At 50.0% G+C, this 23,463-nt stretch overlaps 1 protein-coding gene across 1 annotated transcript in view; it reads left to right on the plus strand.

The window, feature by feature from the left end:
* Positions 1-6,524: 6,524 nt before the first annotated feature.
* Positions 6,525-23,463, plus strand: part of FGF13 (fibroblast growth factor 13) — a gene marked incomplete at its 5' end in the record, with an annotated part of 271,669 nt that continues 254,730 nt past the window's right edge. The window contains 2 exons of the mRNA XM_082488025.1: positions 6,525-6,641; positions 7,756-7,922. Of these exons, the coding sequence (XP_082344151.1) occupies positions 7,874-7,922 (49 nt within the window). The remainder of the gene's footprint in view (positions 6,642-7,755; positions 7,923-23,463) is intronic.

Raw genomic sequence — 23,463 nt, forward strand, 5'->3', positions numbered from 1 at the left:
ACTCGAGCGAGCCTATTAAAACAAAAGGGAAAAGTCTCTCTCTTTCCTTCGCTTGTGCTCACCCGTGGCGCCGTGCTTGTCATTCGGATCAAAACTTGGTTGACACATGAGAAATACCAGCTGCCATCTGATTAAGACACGTGAGAGCTTTATGAGGCAGCTCCAAGCGCAGCTCAGCTGGAAACAAACGGAGCCGCGCGGCACGGCTGTAGTGCCCTGGCCAGAGGAAACGGGAGAAACGGTGCCCAAGTGCTCCGTGTGGTATGGGTGAGCTTCATCCTCTGGCCCGGGGTGAGCGCTGAACCTAGCTCGTGTCTTAGTGAAGGAAATGCTAGAAAAATTCCAGCAGATGCAGCTTAAAATTGCCCCAAGTTGAAGAGAACTGAGGCATCTGGGATGAACCGCGCGGCGCTGTACAGGGGAAGACAATTTCATGCAGGAAAGGGACAGAAAGTAGTAGGGGGGTAATAGGTTCACGATAGAGGAAAGCAACTTCTTTTGTGGCCATGCAATTCTAGCGCTGCTTGGTGCATAAGAGCATATTCCGATTAACAGCAAATATTTTGCCTTACGCACTGTAGGCTTCTTGCAACACTTAGAACTCTCTTTAAGACGTTTCTTGAACTAATTTAATATCTTTCCATTTTTGCTTTAAGTATCCACTCTGAACTTTAAGCATAACTGTTTTTATAGAGTTCTTTGAGCCCCCAAAATAGGTCTGAAAAACTAATCCTTACATTCCCCTCTCCGTCTTGTAAAAATCAAACACTGATTAATTTTTACCACGCTTAAGGAAAAAGTCAGGCATGAAAAAAAGTGTTGCCCTATGATATCATTGCATGTGCAAGCCTGCAATAATGTCAGAGCTCTACTTGGCAAGTTTCCTTTCAAATATCGCTGTATGTTCTTTTCCCTGCCGCGGCTCTGCTCTTGGCTTGCCGCGCCTGGCGCTGCGGGGTGACTCCCGGGAAGGCTCAGATCAATCCCGTCGCGCTGGTCACACTGCTCGCCTGCCCATCACCGAGGCGGCCCGAGGTTTCTAACGGCAGGTCTCCCATGGCACCAGGACTTCGTGTCCACCTGAGTTTACCTCTGGATGCCAGGCCCTCCCCGGCCTCTTCTTCGAATGCCGTTTTCTCTCGGCTCCACAAATCCGGAGTGAGCTGAGCCGCCGCTGCCGGGCTGCAGCTTGGCAGAGCCGAACATCAAAGCTCCTGTTCCAGCTCGACTTCAAAACCTTTCAAGCTTTAAGACTTGACCGAGTAGCAGGAGGAGTCGCAAAGGGAGAGCTGTAGTGCGCAGGACGACGGGCGGCGTGAAGAAGGGCGTTTGCCTCTTTACTTTACCCAGCAAAAAGCAGCCAGCGATAGCCATTGTTTGATTTCGGCTTCTCGTTATTGCGTTCACGCGGGGCGTGGGACCGCCTTTGTCCTCTGACTTGTGCCCTGAATAGCACGAAGTACCACTCCCGGGTCTTTCATCTCTTGGCTTTCGGTAAACGAACCTCGGAGAAGGGGCCTTGGGCAAAAATCTGTTGTGACGTGGAGGCCCCTGGTTTCAGTGAGGATGCTGAACGCTTCCCCCCTTTTTTCCCACTCCACCTGCAGAAGTCCCATCTGCAGGTGCCTAACAAAAGAGGAACAACTTTCTTTAAACTGCCTATGTTCCCTGCTGCCTCCCCTGGAGAGGAAACGAAGTGCCTGTCATTTTGGCCAGGTCCCCACTTGACTCGCTTTTGTGCGTGTGTTCCCGCGGGTGCAGAGCGGGGAAGGGCTGGATGAGGGGAGGGCAGAGGGCGCAGCTGCAGCTCTGAGGGCTCGGCCGGCCGCTCCGATGTCTTAAAACGGTTGCGTTTCACCGAACTCGAGGAGAGGGGCAACCTCAAAAAAAGGCAGGCTGCCAAGCAGTCATCTACCGGAGGTAATCCAGGTGGGATTTGGAGATGGAAAGCTTCTTTTGTTTGTACTCAGGCTTTCCAGGCTTAATAAAAACCGGAGTAAACATTTCTGTTAAATGAAGATTTCAAGTGATAATTCATAGATTGTGTTGAGTACTGCCAGTGATTCCCATAAATACATTGCGTTTGCCACCAATGTATTGCATTGCCAATACATTGCTATTTGTGTAACCACTAGAATCTCCCAAACACATTTTGCCAAAATTTGGGTATTTCCGAACTTCATGGTATGTTTCAGGATGTTTTAGTTTCAGTAAATCCAGGACTTAAAACCAAGGTCTGCTGTGAGCCTTTAAAAGATTTGTGAAGCGCTGAGATTGCACGTGAGGTATAGTCTTTGTACATTAAACCACTACTTTGTAGGGTTTTCTGGAGCTGTAAGAAGATTTTTTTTATTATTTTGTTTTACTTAGACAGCAGAACTCATACTGTGCTCTTACAGAAATGCATGCCTTTGTAAACTGTGATCAATCTAGTTTAGCGAATGTACTGAAATGCAGAGAAAAAAGACCTTCGAGACTGGCCTATTTTAGACTTTCAATAATCTGGAAGACTTTGATCTCCAGTGCTAAAGGCGTCACATCAGCGTGGTGCTCGATCCGGCAGCCTTGATGGGGATTTGCTTTGCGGTTCGCAAAGCTTGATCAGCCAGAGGGACCACTGCATAGCGATGCGAGATGCTCCATTTCCCGGGCGCTGAGCGCATTCCCCAGCCCAGCGAAGCAATCCGAAGTGCCGGGGTCGCAGCCCAGAATGCTTGATGTCCATTAATTTTAATTGAAATGATTCATAGTAAATAGGTGAGAGATTCGCGGTGTGAGTGTGGTCATTATCCCTTACCACTAGCGTCTGCTTAGGGCTTCTCTGTTTATCAGACTGAATTATTTAGAGAAATTAAACTGCAATCCCCATACTATCCATTAGCTGGAACTCTATTTGCATATAGCAGTTGGGTTTTGGCAATCAAAAAGAGGAAGATTCTGCACAGCAAGCTGTCTGCCAAAAAAAGATCCTCTGTGTAGCGCTTAAGACTGCGTAGGAATAGGAATGGTAAAAATAAGATGGGGACCACATTAAACATCCGTTAGAACAAGGATGCGCCTGCGAGAGAATGGACTGTGCTTCGGCCCTGCATTTAGTATTAATCTCATCTGTAAATCTTTGTGTTTTCTATTAAAACACGCAACTGGTAGAAAGGAAATTTGTCCTAGCATTCCGGTTAAACCAGCGGCAGGCCAGGCAGTAAGGAGAGGTGCGATGGATTTATTTGGACTGATTTTATAGACATCGTCACAAAACAGTGGCAACAAAACTTTAGACACGGCCACTTAATTATTTCCTTATTTTATCATAATGCAATAGACACCTCTAGATGCCACTATGAATATAAAAATATAATTTGAAATGAGGAGTGAGTACTTGTACTGGTGAGACTGTATCTTGTCTGGAATCTTAAATGCAAGGCCTAATCCTGTTCCACCTGAACGCAGGGAGAGTTTTACTTCAGATTTAACTGGGAACATACCAGGAACCATTGTTGACAAAGCTAATTTAAACTTGCTGGACTGCTTTAAAGGCATAATGTAAAATTCCCGCTATGTAAAAGAGCAGAACCCGGACCTTTTACAAGCCACTTCTTGTAGAAAAGAGAAAAATTCAACTTGTGAATAAACCGAAGAACCAAGGAAAAAGTGCACTGAGGAGCTATGTCGCTACCGTATCTGTGTGAGTTCCAGCATTCCCCCAGGGATATATGTCTCTCTGGATATTTTACGAGGACAGGGAAAGCACGTTCATGACGAGTATGTGTTTTATGGACAAACGGTACAGCTACTGGACATTAAGCAGCAATAGTTGTATTGTATACAGGCACTTAGGAGTTTACAATTTCAGATTGTAAATGACACCCGACTTATCCAAGCCTGTGCCAAGTCAGGACCTTCTGGGAGATGTTTCTGGGGGAATAAATACCCTGAGCAGAGGCACAGCTCCGTGCAGCACGTCAGCTCTGCCGTGCCCGTTCCCAGAGAGCGACCCTGAGCCGCAAGCCTTCGGAGAGCCCAAATATGATCTGCCGCGCATGTCTCTCTGCCGCAAAAGCCTCATGTTTCACTTCATGCTCGGAGGGTGCGAGACCTCGCTGTGCTGGGGGCGATGGCGTTTGGCCCTCCGGGCAGCAGAGTTCAGGAGCCATAAAAGGGTACGGAGGATGCTCCGCTGCTCCTGCTGCCTTGCCAGCAACAAACTCGGTTTAGACGACTCCATCTCAATCTTGGGAGAAGCACAAAAGGTGTGTAGTTAGAGCAATTTACTATATTTGACTTTAAACTGCCCCCCCCAAGAGAGTCTTGAATTTAAACCCTCGGCCACTCAGGTGGATGTGGAACACCTGAACAGCATTCGCACAGGACACATCAGACTTCTGTGTGTTAATCACTAAATTTTCCTCCTCTGGGTATGTGATTTGTCTGGCGGTGCAGAAATTGTTTCTAATTCAGAAACTCAGAGAACACCGTCACTGAGAGGTCCAAGCTCGGCGTCAGGGCCACGTATAGGCCACATACAGTTTTGGATCAGCCTGGCTGCAGCATGCAGCTTGGTGTGTATCCATTCTGTCACCACAGCACCCGAGTGCTTCTCAGCTTCCCGTACCATAGCTGTAAAACGACGAGGTGACACTTTTCCCTACTACACTTGGGAAAGTGATGTACAGAGATACTAAGGCTCAGATACACGTTTAAACATTTGCGAGTTAGTTAACAAAATCTCGTTGCAAAGCCAGACCTTACGGGATTTACCCCAAATCCAGAGATGCCCACATCAAAGCAAGGAACCGAAGAGGGAAGCTGAAGAATTAAGTCAGTGTTCCAACCCCAAATAACGTCCTCTCCACTAGAATACTTGAGCCATCAAGGTAGATTTAAAAGTAAAGGCCGTGCAAACTGTACCCGGGCTGCAATAAGCTTTCATGCAAATCCCTTTAGATTTTGCATGCATAACACCATATTTTATTACTGTTTTAATTGACACTTCTAAGTTTTGCAAACTAGTAAGGGGGGGGAAAACTCAACTCGTTTCGAACCAGCAGGGTAAGCTCTCTCTGCCCACCCGTAGGTACAGTTCCCCCGCAGCGCGCTGAGCTGCTGCCTCCTCCCAGTGTTTAGTTTGAGCGTGCAGGCCCCATTCGGTCAATGTAATAACTGCTCCCGTAAAATTTAAGGGATCTGCTGGCAAAGGTGAGAATGGCTCGTGTAAGGCACGCTCGCTGTCAGTACTAAGCACAGCGTTTATCAGTGGCTGCAAAGACCTCAGAGGAGAAGTGGGACTTGTCTGTAGTGCTCATCAAAGTCTCTGCAAGTGCCTCAGAAAGTCTTAAGTTGTACTGGACAGCTGAAGCCTCCGTGCTGGGGCTTCTTCTGCCAACACCGGCTCAGCCGAAGCGCGCAATCCCTCCTTCCCCACTCCTCCCAACTCTCTGGTTTCAGTGGCCCCAGTTTAACTGGAAACAGGCAAGAGAAAGCCCAGCTTTTTGATCCTCCCGGCAGGTTTCTGAAGTGTTGAAAAAAAAAAACCACAGAAAAGGCTCAAGTAAAACAGCTGTATATTGAGCTGTAAAACAGCCGTATATTGAGAGCACCTGAAGCCCACTCTCATCGGAGGGTTTACTGAATCTCCATGAAGGTCCCTGCCAGGCCAATTCCTCGGTTGCAGAGACAGAGCAGGGGTTGTACATGGTGCGGACAGAGACGTGGAGGTCTGGAAGAGCTCTGCTGAAGGACTCGGGCTTCAGTTTTGTGCTTTGTGGGCTTCTTAAGGGAAAGCCATTTAAGGCAGCGCAAGCCTCCCGAGCTTCTCCTCATCACACCTGACCTACAGCCACCTGAGTGCGGGGGCAATGGGGCTTTAGCCCACCCTGGGGGCCAGCTGTGGCTCGTCACCTCATTTACCCGGGTGATGGGTAAATAACCTCCCGGCAGCCCCCTAGCCCCCTTCCCCCCCTCTGGGCTGGGGGCAGGAGGAGCCGGGAGCCCTCGCCGGCCCGGGTAAGCCGATCCGCCTTCAGCTGTCCGCGGCGCCGGAGCGAAGGGAGGGCTGGGCTGGGGGGGGGGGGGGGGGGGGGGAAGAATTCGGGTCTTCTAAAAATAGCGGCCGCGCACCCCCGCCGGCTGCTGCCTCGCCCGGAGACCCCCGGCACCCCACTGCCGGGGGGGTGGGCGGGCAGGATAAGCGGAGGAGAGGCCAGAGGCCACGGGGGGGGATGGGGACAGGGACAGTGCCCTGAGCGTATTGTCTTCCCCCGAGGGGGTGCCCAGCCCTGCCTTGTCCCCCGGTGCTCTTGGAGAAGTCCATCGCGCGTCCCGTCCCCCACCAGACGCCACTTTGAGAGGAGTTGGGGGGGGGTCCGGCTGCCGCCCCGAGGGGCTCCCCCAGGCACTTCTCGGCTCGCTCTTCACAGCATTTTATTTTGGGCGCTCCCGAGCAGGGCCAGGCTCCCAGGGGAGCCGGCTGCATCGGGTTTCCCCCCCCCGGCCCGCCCTCCTTTCTCCCCTCCCCCTGCGGGGGCAGCGGATGGGCGGCCGCGGACCGAGCTCCCTGCCCCGACGGCGGCCCCGCTCGTAGGAAGCTTTGCCCCCGCCGAGGAGGACGGGGCGGGGGGGGGGGAGAAAGCGGTTTTGTAGTACAGGTGAGAGGAGCTTTGGCTGCTTTTTTGGGGGGGGTTGGTGGTGGTGTCCCTTCCTCCTGCCCGGGAGGGGAGGGGGGCCGACCCCGGGGCAGAGCAGCGGGGGCGGCGTAGGCTCTGCGTGTCCCCCGGTTAAAGGGCGCCTCACTACCCCCTTTTCCCTTCGGAGTGTCGTCGTCGTCCCCCCCCCCCCCGACCCCGTGTCCCCTGGCTCTTAGCACTCCCACGACGGCAGCAACAGGCTGCCGGGCTCGGGCGATGCCGGGGGGCACAGCCCCTTGTGGGATGGGGCGGGGGGAAAGGAGCGGCTCCCCAAGGGAGGGCGGGCCGGGTCTGTGCCACCCCCAGCCCGGCGCTGGGGCACCGTCCCGGGGCTGGAGGGCGGCAGGGATGCGCGTTGCCCCCCCCCGCCCCGTTCCCCCAGTACCGCTTTATGGGGGTGCGGTCTGGGTGATGGGGAAGGGGATGCGCGGAGTTGGGGGGGGGGCGGGGGGGGGCAGCTCCAGCCCTCCTGGCTGCCGGCGAGCGTAAACCTGCCGCCTCTTCTGCAGTGCCGGGGACTCGCGTCCTCCTCCTCCTCCTCCCACCCGCGGCTGCAGCTCTGCTGCTCCATCACATTATTATTAGGGGAGGATGCGAAAAGGGGGGGTGGGGGTGTAAAAAAAAAAAAACAAAAAAACAAGCCCAACCACCCAACAAATAAACCAACACACCAAAGCCCCCCCCCCCCCCCTTTCCCAACTCGCGGTACCCCCTTCCCCCCTATCGGTGGGACTTCCAGGACCGGCTGCGCTTCCCTGGCCCTGGGGAAGGGGGGAGGCAGAGCCGGGGAGGCGGGGAGGGGGGGGGGGGGGGGGGGGAGGAAGGAAGGAAGGCGGGGGGGACCGGGGCCAGGCAGACACAGGGAAAATCGCTTTTGTCTCCGGCACGGCGAGCGGCGCAGGGGCTCGGTGCTGCGGCTGCCGGAGCCCCCCGCTCACCGCCCCGCTCAGCACCGCGCCGGGGAGCGGGCAGCTCGCCGGCTCCCGAATTATTTTATTTATTTGTTTTTATTATTTCTGTTTGTTTGTTTTCCTTCCCTTCTGTTGGTGTTATTCCTGCCTCTTTTTCGGCGTAGAGGATCCCCTCCCCGCACACGCACGCAGGCTGTCCTCCCTCCCCCCGCCCCAGGTTTCTTTTGGGTCCAGCCGGAATCCGCCGCGCTCCCGGGGATTTTCCCACCCAAGCTGGGGTCTATGAGCGGGAAGGTGATCAAGCCCAAAGAAGAGAAAGATGCTTCCAAGGGTAAGGCAGGCGCAGCCGCTCCCATAAACAGCATGTTTCCACGGTCCCGACCTTACCGGGCTCGGGGAGGAGGGGGTTTGGGGGAAGGGGGGGGGGGGGCACCGCTCCGGTGAGCATCCGTAGCTCGGGGGACCCCGGGCACGGGTGGGGAGTCGATGCGTGGCTGCATCGGTACCCCGGCACTGGAGGGGTGGGGGGGCCTCAATGCGGCACCGGTCAAAGTAAGTGCTTCCCCCCCCCTCCGCCCCCCCCTCACCACCACCGTTACCCCCATCACCCCCCCTCCAAGCTGGGGGGAGCGGGCTGCCCCGCCGCCGGGCGGGCGGGTGCTCGGCGCTGCAGGCGGTGCCGGAGCCGGCAGCCATCGCCATGGAGACGGGGAGCCGGGGCACCGCCGGTGCCGAGGGGGGGTTGCATGCGGACACCCCCCCATCTCCCCCCCCCCCCCCCCAAGCAGGGGCTGTGCATGGAGTGGGGGCGCTGCCCCAACCCGGCTCGTTGCGGGGCATGCAGGGGGTGGGGGTGCATGTTGGGGGGGGGGTGTGTGCTGCGGTGCATGAAGGGTGTCCCCCTCTGGGGGTGTCCCTTTCCGGGGGTGCACGCACAGGGGGTTCTGCCCCCCCCCCCCCCCTGTGTTCGTGCATGGCGGTGGGGCGGCGGTGGGTGCGCGCCGGGTGTCTCTCCGGGGAGGAGTGTGTTCGGTGTATTTGTAGGTAAATCTGCACATCTGCTCAAACCCGCGCCCGGGGGGGGGGGGTGGTGGGGGGGGGGGGATGCCCGGGTGAAGGGTATGCTCCGGGCCTCCCCGAAAGAGGGCAAAAACTGCTCCTCAGTTTTATAAAACGTAAATGGGCGCTTTAAACAATACACCAAAACAATACCTCTGTTCTTTTTTTTTTTTTTTTTTTTTTTCCCCAAAACTTTTTGGTTTCTTGGTTTTGAAAGTTTGTATTTAACACTAGATTTTTGTGACCTTTTGTGGTTTTTTTTATGTTCTTTTTTCCCCCCCTTAACTCTGTCTTTCCAGTTCTAACTCTCTTACGTTCAAAACCTTAGTCTTTTCATCAGATTTTTTTTTTATATTTTTCACAACAACAAAATAAAGTTCACCATCGAGATTGCAAAATCTTATGTTTTCTAAATGAATATTTTTTGGTATTTACATTATTTTCTTTGACGCTGAGAGTTGTTTTTTTATGGCCTTATTCACTAAAATGCTTTTTAAATAATTTGTCAAGCAATGCAGAACAAAAGATTCCTGTCTTTCTGAGGAATTTTTTTGTGTGAGTTAGAACTGTGTTGCAATCCTACACAAAAAGAATTTGCCATACTTGCGCTATGCTTGCTTGAAAGCTTGCTTTTTAAATCAAACTTTACGTATTCCATTTTGTGCTGCAATTACAAGTTTTAATGACGCTTTAACTTCGTGTTTGAAATTGCCTGTGTATAGGTTTTAGGGCATACATGTATTTCAAAACGCTGGGGCGAAGGTGTTTGTATCTACTATTAATGAGTCAGTAATGACTTAGACGCGCAAGGCTTTTGATTCCTGTGGTGACAGCGTACCAGAAGGTGTATATTGTGAGAATCTCAAGAAAAACAGTTGATGGTGATGCTCTGCTTCCAGGAGACGCTGGTCCTCTCCTGGAGCTGGCATACAAACTTTCTCCGATATCACAAAGTAAAGAGGCAGTTTTTAGGTACAGCAGGAGGAGCCGGTTCACGTATGAGGTGGTTTGGTACTCCTGTAGAAAAGCGAGTGGTGGTTACAGGCTGTGAAATACTCTTTTCAAAAGGTCCTGATATGGTGGTGAGGAGGTAGTGTTTACCAGTGAACGTATGGCTGTACGGCTTCTTCAGCCTTTTGTGTCACGGAGTAAAACAGGAAATGTGCTGTTTCCTCTGAATCACCTGAATTTTCTCTTGATGGCTGCAAGCGATGGTGCTCTTAATGGGAAAGTTTAATTTGGATCTAGCCAGAGTAAAAACAGGTTGATTTGATTTTATTTATTTATTTAAAACAGTGAAACAGTAATTTGTCTGGAAAGGATGAGATGCCATTTCCTGCATATTTCTGCAGCTTTACTGTGCACTGGGTATACTTCAGTCCTGACCGGAGCCTGTACGTTTCTGAGTTAGTTAACCACTCTTTAAAAGAGCACTGTAATCAGGATGCGTATGAGAGTAGCTTATGTGATATGTTCATGTACCCCACGTTCTGTAAGATGGGCGATGTCATTTTAACACCTTCTGTAAATATGGTTCTCCCAGGGCTGTATTCGCATAATAAATGCAGAGTACTTTGTTAGTGAGAACAGTGCCAGCCTTTCTTACTCCCGAAGTTTTCTTGGGCGTTCCGGGCCGGTGAGAGAGACGAGATTTTGCTGTCGTTCTCTACAGAACGTGGGGAGGGCCATATTCAGCCCTAACGTAGGGACCTGCTTTGTGTTAAGCTGTTGAGCCGCACTTTCTGCAACCAGCTTTTGAGGCGGGTCTTTGTAGAACAGCCTGATTTATACCGAACCTTGAAAGGCCGTGGATTTTGGTAGGACGCGGCATGATCAGGTGCAAGTAGTTACTGTCTTGCAATGGGGATTTTCGGTTAAATTACCCTCTCGCATAAAGCCCGTGGTGGTGTCAGTGGAGTTGCGCAGGTGTAACAGAAGTACCAAAATCTGGTTTTGAAGAAACAGGGTTGGTTTGTTTTTTTTTTTTTTTCACATCTTCTCTTAAGCCAAAGAGCAAAGTAACTTCTCGCTTCAGAGTTTGTTGGCCCCACTTAAGTGCTGCCTAGAAAACCCAGTGATGGCTGCTTTGCTCTGAATTTGGCTGCTTTTAAAACTGGCTGTGGATGTTTGAGAACTATCCCGATCTAAATAAAGCTTATGGATTAACATAATGAAGTCAGGGATGTTCACCTTTGCTTTCCGCAAAACACTGCGTTAACTGTGAATGTGTAAGATTATGGTATTTATTTATTTATTTATTTATTTAACTGTGTGAGTGTCGGGGCGCTGCAGGATACCGTAAGCCCAGGGCGCATCCAGGCTGCTTCCTGAAGGTGGGTTGGCAGCGGTGCTGCTCCGGCGTGAGGGCTGTTTGTGTTTGCAAGCGGCTTTTTTTGGGGAAGCAGCCTTGTCCCAGCTGGGGTGGTGGTTTCAAGCGTGGGGCAGGTTCCCACGTCTCTTCTCACTTTGCGCTCCCCCTGGAGTTATGCCCTGGGTACCAGGGTCTGGGTAAGGACAGCTCAGCGTCCTGCGGGGGTAGTCTGATGGTTGGTGACAGCTCTTCTTCAACGGAGGCGAGTTATGTGCTCAAGGAGTCCCCCGAGGTACGTTCCCGCGGGTCAGGTTCTTTTCCCGCCGGGTGGCTGTGGTGCGGGGAGCCCCGCGCGCAGCGGGATGGGTGACTTCCCCCAGTTCTCCCTCAAAAAGCTTTTGCTTTGAGAACAGCGTATCCGGTGGCCCCAGCGAGCCTCGGGGCTGCGTCAGCACAACCTGTTCGGAATGAAATATTTCTGTTCACCTCTCGTTTGTGGGAGAGGCACGGGGCGGTAGGAGAATAGAGCGCGTTAGAAAGTGAGCCGAGACCCGCTGAAATCCTTGTGCTTTGGATCCGGGCCTTAAAGAGCTCGTGCCGTCTGGTGTTCCAGCCAGGCGCTTTCCAGAGGCTGCTCTCTGCGATTTGCCTGGCTCCTCCAAGGAAAAGTCAGGGGACGGAGCACGGAGTCTGAAACTCAATCCGAGGAATGGATCCGTCCGCATTTGTTTTTCTTTTTTGGATTACGTGCTGTTGCCTTCCCCATCGAGGCAGACACGGAATGGGGGGGTGGGGGGTGGGGGGGTGTCTCTTCCTGGCACTGCACGAAACTTTGATGGCTTTGCCCACAAGTCTGATAACCTCAGCCACAAGCGGTGAGAGAACGCAGAGTATATTTTCTTCTCCGGAAAGCAAAATAGGAGGAGGAGTGTTTTCGAAGCCGATAGCTTCTAATGCGAGAGGAGCGTATTGAAAGAGCGACAGTGATGGTAAAGACTGTGAAAGCATAGGTACTATTCTAATTCAGTGACAGCAGAAAACAAAGCACTTAAAGAAAGCACTTGGCAGGAAAAATAAAAGTCAGAACTTTGGAGGTATCTGTATCGCTGCTTTTCCTGGCTTTATGGGAATATAGTATAATGCCGCTTGTGATTGAAAGGTGTGGAGAAAAGCTGACAAAAATAAAGCAGCTGATCTCAACAGTTATATTTCTATAGTACTGAATCATGAGAAAGTAACTTACTTGAGGGACCTGAAGAAGAGCCGCGCGGAGGCAACGTGTAAGCTGACCACGTCTTGGTCCGAGTCCACCGAATCAAAATTAGCAGCCAGTTGCAGCCCGGTGGGAGACGGGGGCAGGGAGCGTGGTGCCAGCACCCTCATCTGCTGCTGGGCCGGCTCCGCTGGCGGGCAGGGCGTTTCTTTGTCTTTGTATCAGATGTTTGGGTCCACTTTTCATTCCCAGACCAAAAGCCCCCCCAGACTTCCCCAGCAGCCGCAGTCTGAGGTATGAACTTGAGTCTCCGGTCAGGCAGATGTTTGCCGGCGGTAGATCGAGTCTTATTATGGCCAATTGGTGCTGTGGGCTTAACCCGTCGGGACTTGCATTTGTATCATAAACATTTGATGGTGCTGAAGAAGGGGTAGTTAAACTCGGTGCTTTTATTTCGTTCACGTTCGAAAGCTCTGTGCCTCCCGTCTGAAGTTTGAGAGCGCGGATGCCCTTTGAATAGCCGCCTGCGTCGCCCACTGGGGAGCGGGAGCCGCGGTCGGAGCCACGACCCGGCTCACCCTGGATGTCTGTGCTGAGGGTTACAATAGGCACTCAGCTCTTGGCCGAGCTCCCGATCCATTCAAAATTCCCATTGACACCGGTGGGAGTTCTCGGTGTCTGCCTGTGGCATTGCCTCCGATTAGTGGGTGGTTGTTAATGTGCCCATGCTTGGAATATTTACAGTAACTACCTCCTGTTATGACTCATTATCTGTGACTGGTTTTTGGTTCCACAAACTACAGTAGCTCTTTATAAAAGATACATTTATAAAAGAAACATCCTTCCCTCTAAATCCCAAGGTGGTGGTCCCCGACATCTGTTGGTAGAACACCAGCAATTAAAAAATGGAAGTGGCCTTTGAGATCGAGACGCCAGCGCGTTCGTGCTGATGCTCTGTAACGATTTCTTCGGCTAACGCCGAAAACCCCCATTAAGGCAGTGTGTTTAAGGACAAGCTCCAAACTTTGGGGTTTGTGGTACTGTCGGTTCTCATATGGCCGTTGCCCACGGCAAAGGACTTGTATATCGTACAGAAGGTAGCCAAAGATAGTCATCTTTTTTGCTTTTAGAGGAAAACTTAATAATAGTCGCTTCTTTGGCAGATGCCAAATCTCATCTTCACAGGGAAAACTGCCAGGCAGAAGCAGCCTGGGGGACGAGTAGCCCCACAGAGCATCGCAGGGGGCTGCGAAGGGGTGAGTACCGGCAACCGCAGCGAGTGCATGAGAATTTGTATGGCTCAGGCTTCTGGCATCTCTGGTCTGTGGCCACCCACAGTATGCCGGAGACTTGTCATTACATGTATTTGTGCCATTTACTGTGATTTCCTGCAAGGCATTGGTTTTACCCCTACGCTTTTGGAATTTTGCGCTGCAGTGTGGTCCCGGGTCAAATGAATGTTAATTTTCTTCCTCTGTTCCCCACTGTGTGTTATTGCTATAGCGCGTTTAGGAAAAGAGATGGTTCCGGAGTTATACGAACCACTTCCTCGGGAGCAAAGATGTGGCAAGTCCTGCTGCTCAGCCTCTTCCCTGCAAGCAGCGAATCCACGTTCTTATCAAGTCCTCTGTGAATGTAGATGTGCGGTCGGTCCTGCGTACAAAGGAAACGTCTGTCAATCCGGGAGGACAACCTTCCTATGCTAGGTGACCTACCGCCGAGTGCTTTCCGACCGGGATCTTTGGGAGTTAACGTATACGGGACAGGAACCGCTCTGTTGATCACTGGATGCTTTTAGGGATTCAGCGGTTTCGGATCTGTTTTGTGGGACTGAAGCTTTCTCACGCGCTTCATCCCTCTTAGCTGAGCCTGGCTCCGGGGTCTGTGTGCCCCAGGCGTTGGTTTTTCTCTCCCGAACTATGTCTCTTGGCCTAACAAAATTCCCCACTTTCCCAAAACATGCCTTGGCCAAGCTTACTTGAAACCACATATGTTTAAAAACAAAGACAACTAAAGGATTGTTACTTACAATAATCCTTTTATTTTTTTGTGTGTGGTAGCTTGGGTAAAGGGTTTCCTTGAATTCTCTGGTCTGGCTCCTTGCTCGATATTTGTATTGTTTTGCTGAGAGAAATGGAGGCGAAAATAATTTGAATTGCACCCTCAGGCAGGTAACAATTCGGTTCTTTTCATGAAGGGAGCGTAAAGCGAGGCGATTCTCCACTTAATTAGTTTTGTGAGAGTGAGGTGTAAGGCAAGGTCAGTGCTAAAGGAAGAAAGGGCTGGCATGGATTGAACGCTGCTTACGTTGCCTGAATAATTAGAGCATCACTGAGGTGGGAGGGAGGAGAGGGACTGAAATGAAGTGGGAAGAGGAGAGATTCCCGAAATAGCAATTGAATTGCCATTGGCCTGGGCCGCATCACGCGTACGCTGTTCAAGATCGACTAAATCCGAACTAGTGGCGGTTCATTACCTTTGACGCTGCGGTTGTGACTGTAGCTGAAATGAAGGTGTATTTATAGAGATTACTCTGTTCTGTGGCCCAAGTAATCTCGAGATGCTTTTCAGCTGAGGCTTGACATAATTGATAGACGGCTCTGTTGGTTGCTGTAAGAATAAATTGTTTAGCCAGTCCTCGGGATTTTTGATGCATGTGCTTTTAGTTACCACCTGATTTAGGACAAATTTCTTTTGTCTTAGTGGGATCGGATCAAGCTTATGCATCGTGTAATCCTTGTCGGACCTGTGCGGTGCTGCCTTTTGCAAAGTCACTGCTTCGCTCCTGTGGGTCCCTCGCAGGTGGCAGCCCCGGGGACCCCCCAGCATCGCTGCACCGCTCTGGTGGGCTCCTGTCGCCCTCTTCATGTGGGCTTTAACGACGAGACCGGCAATGCAGATGGGGGATTGCGTCAGCAGTAGCGGTAGTACCCACGTGATTATTTTTCTGATCATCTTCCCCCTTCATCCCCTTAAAACACACTGTGCCAAGAGGGGAAAATACTCCTGCGGTGGGATGAGCGTGGCTGGCTGCCCGCCCAGCCCTCTCGCCATCACTCGCCCTCCTCAACAAGACACGGAGAAAATGAGGTGGAAAAGCTCATGAGTCAAGGCGGTAGAGACAGGGAGATCACTTGCTAATTACTGTCAGGGGTAAAACACCTTGGCCTCAACTTCTGATGACGAAGGGAGCCTGCTAATTGCACTTCTCATTAGAACAGGTCAGGTGAAAGGAATTAAACAGAAAATTCCTGCTTTCTCCTGGAACAAGGCGGCTGTTCCCGTTGTGTCACTGGTTTCAGCTGGGACACCAGCTCCAGGGGCAGAAGAGGGAGGCGATGGCTGGAGCGCTGCAGTTCCGGGGGGTTCACACAGCTTTCATCCACCCACTTGGTTTAATTGCAGAAGTTTGAGTCCTGAACGGTTTTCCCCTGCCCCCGGTAGCCTCTATTTGGTAATTAGCACAAATCTGGTTTTGTTTGATATTTTTTCTGTTAGTTTTGTGTATTGTATCCATAGAGTTTTTCCTCTTCTGTTGGAGGTGACTTTTTCCTCAAGTTTTTTTGAAGTGTTTATGATTTTCATCACATGAAGGGGAAAACCTTCAAGACTTTTTTTTTTGCATATAATAAGAAAGATAGAGTGGAAAGAAAGCCTGAGAGAACCAGAAAGGAAAACTTAACAGCCGTTATCAAAATCTAAGAAGGAGGTAGGCACCTTCCCCCCTTCTTGCATCTCTGTGCAGTTCACGGATACTGTCCGCAATGTTTGTTCAAATAGCTCAGGCGGGATTTACTGCCGCACATTGTCAATGTGCTGTCAAATTGCTTACGTAAAAACATTTTTTTTTTTTTTTTTTCCTTTGGATTTTACATCTGCTGTGAATTTCTGCACAGCTATCTTTGTTCAGTAGACATTCAAATGTCTTGGGTTGCTCTTAGATCTCAATCTGCCCAAGTCGTGCTACGGCGCTGCCTCGAAAATGTTAAATTTTTTAATTGTAGTTATACACAGTGCTCCGAACTGCTGTCACTTATACTTTGTTCCTCCGAGTGCTGCAGGAGAATAAGAAACCGTGATGGAGCCGATTGCCACGGCAAGCCATTGTCACTTCTCATGGGGCGCGGAGCTGGAGTACCTGAACCGTGAAAGTCTCTTTTCTAGCGAAATAAAGATGCGGTGGTGTTTTGGGGGGTTGTAGTAGCGGTGGGGATCGCAGGCGTATGCATTTCCTGGGGGAATCGTGATTTGTCATTGTTTGAGACCACTGTGTAGTGCAGGTGCTCCCTCCTACCCCCCCCCCCCCCCCCCCCCCCCCGCTCCAGGTGATGAAGTGACGTTTCTTCTGACTGTAAATAGGAGAAAGGCCTCTGCAACCACTGATGTACAGTCAGCGCAGGTTTGTCATGTGCTCTGCTTTACGTTTGCTTCTCATCTTGCATACCAGAGCCTGAGTGTTCAGAGCCTGCCAAAAATAGCTAACTGTTCTCAAGTGATTGGGCGAGGAGAACTGGAAGGACTTTTGTCTGCTGCTCTTCTTTTCTCTTCTTCCCCCTCTGCCCTGTGCTTGCTTCCTGGAGAAAGGATGTTTGGGGTTGGCTTATTTATTTATGTACTTTGGTGGAAGTCAATAAAAGGTGGTAAAAATGAAATAAGTCAAAAGGGATCAAATAGTCTCCTCTTGATCACCTAACGGGAAGGCTCCGGCAGCAGCAGGACGGTGGTGCCGCTCCCGGGAGCTGAGAAAAGATTTCTGGGATGAAGTGTGACCCGTTTCTTTTCCACCCTGGTGTCAGGATACAGCCTGGCCAGGGAGGCCAATAAAGCAATAAGTCTATTTTAATGTTGGAGTTCAGTGGGTATCTGGCCTGTCGAGCACGGGCTTGTGTTCCTTGGCCACGGGGAAGCTGCATCTTTGGCTTCTGTGGCTGGAAGAGGGGGTTTGGGGGCTGGTTGGTTGGTTTGGGGTGTTTTGGTTTGGGTGTTTGTGTGTTTTTTTGTTGGTTTTTTTTTTTTTTTTTTTTCCTTTGAAAGTATCAGCGCGGAAAACAGTTTTCAAGTTTTGTTTTTATAATTGTGTCTTTGCGAGGAGTTTCTATCAGGTGGGCTGATTGGGAGTAACAAACTGGTACAAATAACGGTCTTTCCATATAGGGTATCCAAGTAGCAGGCAATGGAAGGGAGTGAAAACTGCGTGGATAGTCATGCAGTAACTCGTATACGAGGAGAGAACAGCACAGAAGACGGGAGAAAGGTGAAGTTGTACCTTTCCCTGGGAGTGCATTGCTTAGGGCACTTAATTTAAGTGGGAGCAATGACTGTAGAGGAGAGCAGGATTCTGCAGAGCTGTGAGAAATCATCAGTTCTCTTTCACTGCAACTTTCAGGGTTTAAACGTTTGTATTTGTTCCCCTATTGGGACAAAAGCAAAACTTCTTTGAAGCTACTCGGGGAAAAAGAGGCATTACCAGAATTATTTTAAGGAAAAAGACCTGTCGGGTTTTCCATCTGTGTCCTTGTGCCGCCCTTGGGCTGAGAAACCCTTCTGTCGAAGCTGGGATGTTTTTGCAAGACTTTTGAGTACGATCACAAAAATTGGCTGGGCGCTCCCGAGCAATGTTAGGAGCAGATTTTTGGAACATAAGAGTTTGCAGTTAAAGCACATGAGTTCAAGTCACTGGTGCGGAGGATGGCAGGAAGCTCTGTCGTGAGGCAGGGAGGGTTTGTATATGGGCTTTTTGGACTTGGAAGTGTCTTGTTTTTATTTCACTGCACATTGTATGGTGAAGGATGAACTTTCAATTGCTTTGCGATTCGTGGCAGGGATGAGCGATGCTGGGATGAGGATACAAGGGGGAGAAAGTGTGGCGGAGCGGCAGAAGAAAGCAAATCCCGTGAAACTTTGAATGGCAGAAAATTAGCTTTGAAAAGGCTCTGGAGAGCACGAGGAAGCTGAAAAACGCAATGGAAGAGGGGATATTATGGGCATAATTTATCACTGTTTCCGGGAGCATACTAATAGCCTGGCTATGTATTTTTCTCACTGCGGAGTGTGGATTTATGAAGCCCATAAAAGAAGGGATGGGGTGGCGGAGGCAGGGTCAAGGCAGAGACGAAGCCGGCAATGACACAGAGATGGGGAGGCACAAGGAGGAAAAGGAGCTTACGAATTTGCTGCAACTCCAGGGCTTCTCTTAAGAGGAGCAGAGATATACGAGTTTATCGTCACTGTCGGCAGGAGCTGGCAAAACCAGTAGCGTTTGAGCCACTGAAGCTGTTGCAAATACTGAGCATATAAAGAGAAATACCTTTGCGTACCGGGTGAACTGGCCGAGTTGATTTCCTAAGGTGGTTTTCCACCAGTCGGGTGTTTTTGCAGATTGTTAGAAAAGCAGCCAAATTGTAAAGTGGCAGTAGAGGCTGAACTTCCAATAAGGAGAGACAGAACTGGGCTTACAAATTAAAATAAATAAATAGTTAAATACCTCCACTGAAACAGAAGAAGGGCGACCCAGCTCTGAGTGGTGCGTAGTGGTCTGGTCAGTCAGAGCTCAAAGATGTAAAAAACATTCTGTCGTCTAGTCTGATTTGTCACCTCCTCGGTGTACTGAACTGGGAGTATCTTTGTGTTGCTTGTTAAAGTCTGTGTCCTACGTATATTGGTTCAAACACCCAAGAAGGAAACTATTTGTTTAAACAAAGCCTTCAAATAATCTTCTTTCTATGCTCAAGTTTCCCAGTGTCTGGCTCTCCATTTACCATTAAAAAAAAAAACAAACAAACAAAAAAAAAAAAAAAAACCCCAAAGCCCCAAACTATCCTGGACTTGCCCCAAGCTGAGATGAGTGCTACCTTAATAACGAGCCAGATGAGTGCTACCTTAATAACGAGCCCTGTGAAAGCCCACGTGTCGCACCAGTGTTGGTGAGCCTTGTGACCCCCAAAAGTGAAGTCTGGAATTAATACTTTATTATCTTTTTCTCTAAAGCTGGGGAACTTGTGTCGCAGAGAGAATGAATGCATTTACCGGTGCCTTGAAGGTAACTTGTAGCCCAGTGCACACCCAAATTTCCATTGAATTTGAAGTGTACACTTCTACCAGACTTACCCGAGTAATTATCAGATATAATTATTTGGGATTTGGAGGCCAAATCTTGCTTTCACTGGTAAAGCAGCTTGGAAAGAAAAACTTGGACATTTGTATTTTGTAATGGCATAAATGGGGTTCTCTTTGGTAGTAGCATTGAAAGCAAAGAATTCCCAACAGCGCTGTCTCTGAAACTCTTGGCAGTAATACCGGGCTGTAGTGAAGGCACCCAGGTTTGACAGCCGAAAACTGCAGAAGACCTTGACATCTGTCCTGCAAGGTGCCGGGCATCTCTACTCTTCATTTACCTGACAAATCAGCGCTTCAGTTTGGGCCCCATATCAACGAGCGTCATGTAGTCCTGTCACGTCGTGTCCCAACTATCGCAAGTTCTTACGTTAACTGTATTTCGGAAGGAGCAATTGACTGTGTATGAGGAAGACTGAGTGAGTGACAAAAGGCTTATAAAAGAAATCAAAATGTAGCGCGCTTTCATCCCTCTCCTTCAAACAGGTATGGAGGAGCTGTTTGTCAAGGCGGGACCTCTGTCACCAGGAGGAGAAGATAACGCATTACTCTTCTTTCATAAAGCTATTAAAATCGTTACTGTTAATTCATCAGCAAATCATTACACTCAATGTGAAACACCCGATTCTTTTACATGTCTTTTCTTAAAAGCGCTCTGGCCTCCTTGGTTAGGATGTCGAATTGCTGTTTTTATTACTGCTTTAAACGCTTTTTTTTTTTTTTTTTTTTAAAAAAACTATGGCTGTGCCCGGTATGTGTTTGAATAACTCTGCAGGTAGGAGACTTGGACAGCTCGTCTGTGTCTGTTCGGGTTGATGCTTTATAAAGAGCGGCACTTGAACCAGCACTGCCTCCCCAGGAGGGACTGGGACGCGGTTTGTGCTGCTCAGTACCAGTCTCCCCGAGTAACATCCGCAGCGGGACCGCGCGATGCTTCGCGTTCCGTGGCGCTGACCCCGGTTGCGGTGAATGAAGGAGGAGCGTTTTAAGCGTTCAGTCCCTTTTTCTTTGCTTTCTCCAGAAAGCGTGGTACCTTTGTGTTGAATCGATGACGTGTTTCAAAACAAGCCTGAAGACAGCTAGAATAAACTGTAAGTTTTGTATTGAGGCTTGATTCCGCCTGTTGATATGGGATTTGTGTGTGTGGGAAGAATCACCATGATAGTTTCAGGCATTTTAATAGAGGCTGAAGTCTATAAGACAGATCTGGCTCCCGAAATGCCATCTTGCAAATTGGCAGAAAACCCTGTCGGTGAATAAGAGGTGTCAGAATCCTCTGTTTGGTTTTGCATCTTCAAAGATTGCCTGGAAGATGCTGCAGCTGGAACAGGGTGGCATGAAATTTTAGGATGTACTCTGCTGGATGGCCTCGGAGGCGGCTGCTGCTCCTCCGGTTCCGCTGTATTACGGTAGTTTGTGCTTTGAAAGTTGGCTTTGGGAACTAAGGTATCAGGAGCGTGTAATTTGGTCTCCTCTATTCGCCTCATCTTTATCTCTTCCTTATTTATGTTTTACCTTTATCCACAAGCGTAAGATTATTGACTCAATGGTCTTGAAGGATGGTTAATACCTGGTACATGCGGTGGGAATAAAGAGCCTTTAAAAGGTGGTGGCATGAATTTTTGACCCTGTCTGTTTAATACCACCACAAAGTATGGAAATGCTCTTCATGTGCGTTTCCTAATCAGTATGCAGATTTGCACTATGCTGTAGGACGTCTCTCTGTTTTACCGTGTAGAGCTTTATAAATTCCAGCTAATACTGCTTTGATTAGTGCAAGTTTATTGCCAGATAAACAATATCTTCATAGGGAACATGACTGTACTTGTAAGCTTAGTACCCTGGCCGCGCTGATACGCAAAACCAGGGGGTTGGCTGCTGATGAGAGGCGGCTAACGAGGCGGCGGGGAGCACCAGGCAGTTTGAAGCTTACGATCGAACCGCGGGGCTGAAAGCGCATCTGCCTTTGCTTTGAACTTTGAAGTCTCGTCGCGGTGAAGCGGGCTGCCCTCCCCTGCCCGGCCGTATTTTCCGAGGTGTAATTATTCCTTGCTCGCCGACTGGAGTAAATCAATTAAAACTCCGTGCGTGTGTAACAAGGCTTTGACGTAAGCTAATCGATCAGGCCGCTGCAGGCGGATGAGAAAGGCGCGGGGCAGATTTTAGAGGAGGAGACTGGAACTTCGTGAGTTTTCTTTTGACGCGGCGGGGTGGTAGCTAAGTTCCCGTCTTCTGTGATAACGGGTTTTTTCCTTGGGTGCCGTGGTGTTGAACACCCCGCTTCGCTTGTACTGAGGTTCATCTCTCCTTCAGCCTGTCCTATAGGAACCAGGTCGTGTCTTGATCCTTTCCCCTTCATCTGGAAGGGGAGGTGAAGGGAACCTCAAACCGCAAAGACTCGCGGTTGTCCACCTCCTTCAGTAGGCTAACGTGCTTCATTAATTATCTCCTGCGCTTTGCCTCCCTCTGGGAACCGGTCCCCTTTTCAGTTTCGCTGCCTCTGTGGGACGCTCATCTACAAGTTAAGATGGGATGACAAACGTGTAAATTCCTCCTGCGCTCTCGTAAGGGCCTCATCATTCATAAGGACCTACTTTTGATCAGCCTAAAGCACTGGGAGGTATAGCAAAAGAAAAAATAAAAAAGCGGGCACCTCGCCGGCCTTTCCCATAAAGAAATGTTCTGCCCTTACCCCCCAAAATGGGCGGTCGGTCCGACCCACGGGGTCACGACACGTGGCTCACGGGGCACGTCTGCTGCTGGGCAGGGGGAGCGCTGCCACGGCAGGCGTGTGCGGGCGAGAAGAGGCAGGAGGATCGGCCTCTGTCAAGGACCCAGCCTGCCAGTGTGTCGCCCCGCGATATTTTTAGTGTTGTAATAGTTTCTCACCCTTGCTTTTCCTCCCCGGAAAAATCATCTCTCTGCCCAAGCTGCGTGCGCACTATTGGGAATTGATGAGTTGAGTTGTCGGTGATCCTGAACCCAAAGTGATGGTGGGTGTCGCCTGCTGCGAGCGCTTCCCTTTCAGGCCCAGAGGAAGAGATGATGAAAAGCAGTATTGCCACATCTTGTTTTTAGCTTCTGTCTTATGGGCATTTTTTTGGGGTTGTTGTTTGATTGTTTGGGTTGGTTGGTTTTTGGTTTTGTGGTTGGTTGTTTTTTTGTTGTTTTTTTGGTGGTTTTTTTTTGGTTGTTTTTTTTGTTTGTTTTTAGATTTGGACTGCTCCTGTCGGGGGTGTCCAGAACAGCATCGCGCTGAGCGTTTCTATCGGTGTTCCTTGGTGGTCCAGCCTGGCTAAGTGCCCTGAGGCCAATGCGTCCATGGCACTGGCACGCTGCTCTTGTCACAAGGTGCCTTGTAAAATAAGCACGCCGCCTTGGGCAAAATTAATTTCTTGGCGTTGATGTGGTTATTGCGTTCTCTCCTCCAGCCCCTTGCAAATGTTGCTGTTGTCACACTGACTACAATTACTGTCCCAGATGAAGCCAGTTGAGGCGACTCCCTAACGCAGATGGCGTATAGATATGTGTGGCGACCTGGGTAGAGTCATCCCACGGCTTGATGGGGCACTTAGCGATCCAGTGGGATACTCCGGCGTGGCGTTAACGCTCCCAGCACGCCCGCTCCGCTCGCCGGGGTCAGCGGACTCGCTTCCCACGAAACATCTGGAATGCTCTGTGCGCAAGGTTGCTTTTGCCACATCGTCATTGAAGATGTTCCTCCTGAGAACGTTTGGCCTCAACTGCTTTTTAAAGAGATTCTTTATTCATCGTGTGTCTGTGCGTCTTTATTTTTTTGGCTTCCCTTTAAGTTTTCCCCTTCCCGTCCTGGCTTTGTTCTTGCTGCCAGGCAGGCACGGGAAGGCCGTGCGAGTCCTCTGCCCGCGGCGTGGACCAAGCTCTCGTGGTTTTGCTTCTGTTACTGGTAATGCCTTCCTCCACCTCTTCCAGCCCCTGCCCTCGTCACGCTGACAGCTAAATTGGAAACCGACTGCAACTCTGTTCGAGCAGTATTTTGCCCGAGGTTCTAACAATCGACTAAAACGGACTCAGATCGTGATTTTAATTGGTTTGATTTTTGCCATTGGCTTTAGGAAAAAAAAAAAAAAAAAGAGCTATTTTAGTCCCTCTTCATCCTTGGTCAATTTTATTAATCCGTCCGTAGTTTTATAAACC

The sequence above is a fragment of the Vanellus vanellus genome (assembly GCF_965231255.1).
Source record: "Vanellus vanellus genome assembly, chromosome: 10".
Classification (NCBI taxonomy): domain Eukaryota; kingdom Metazoa; phylum Chordata; class Aves; order Charadriiformes; family Charadriidae; genus Vanellus; species Vanellus vanellus.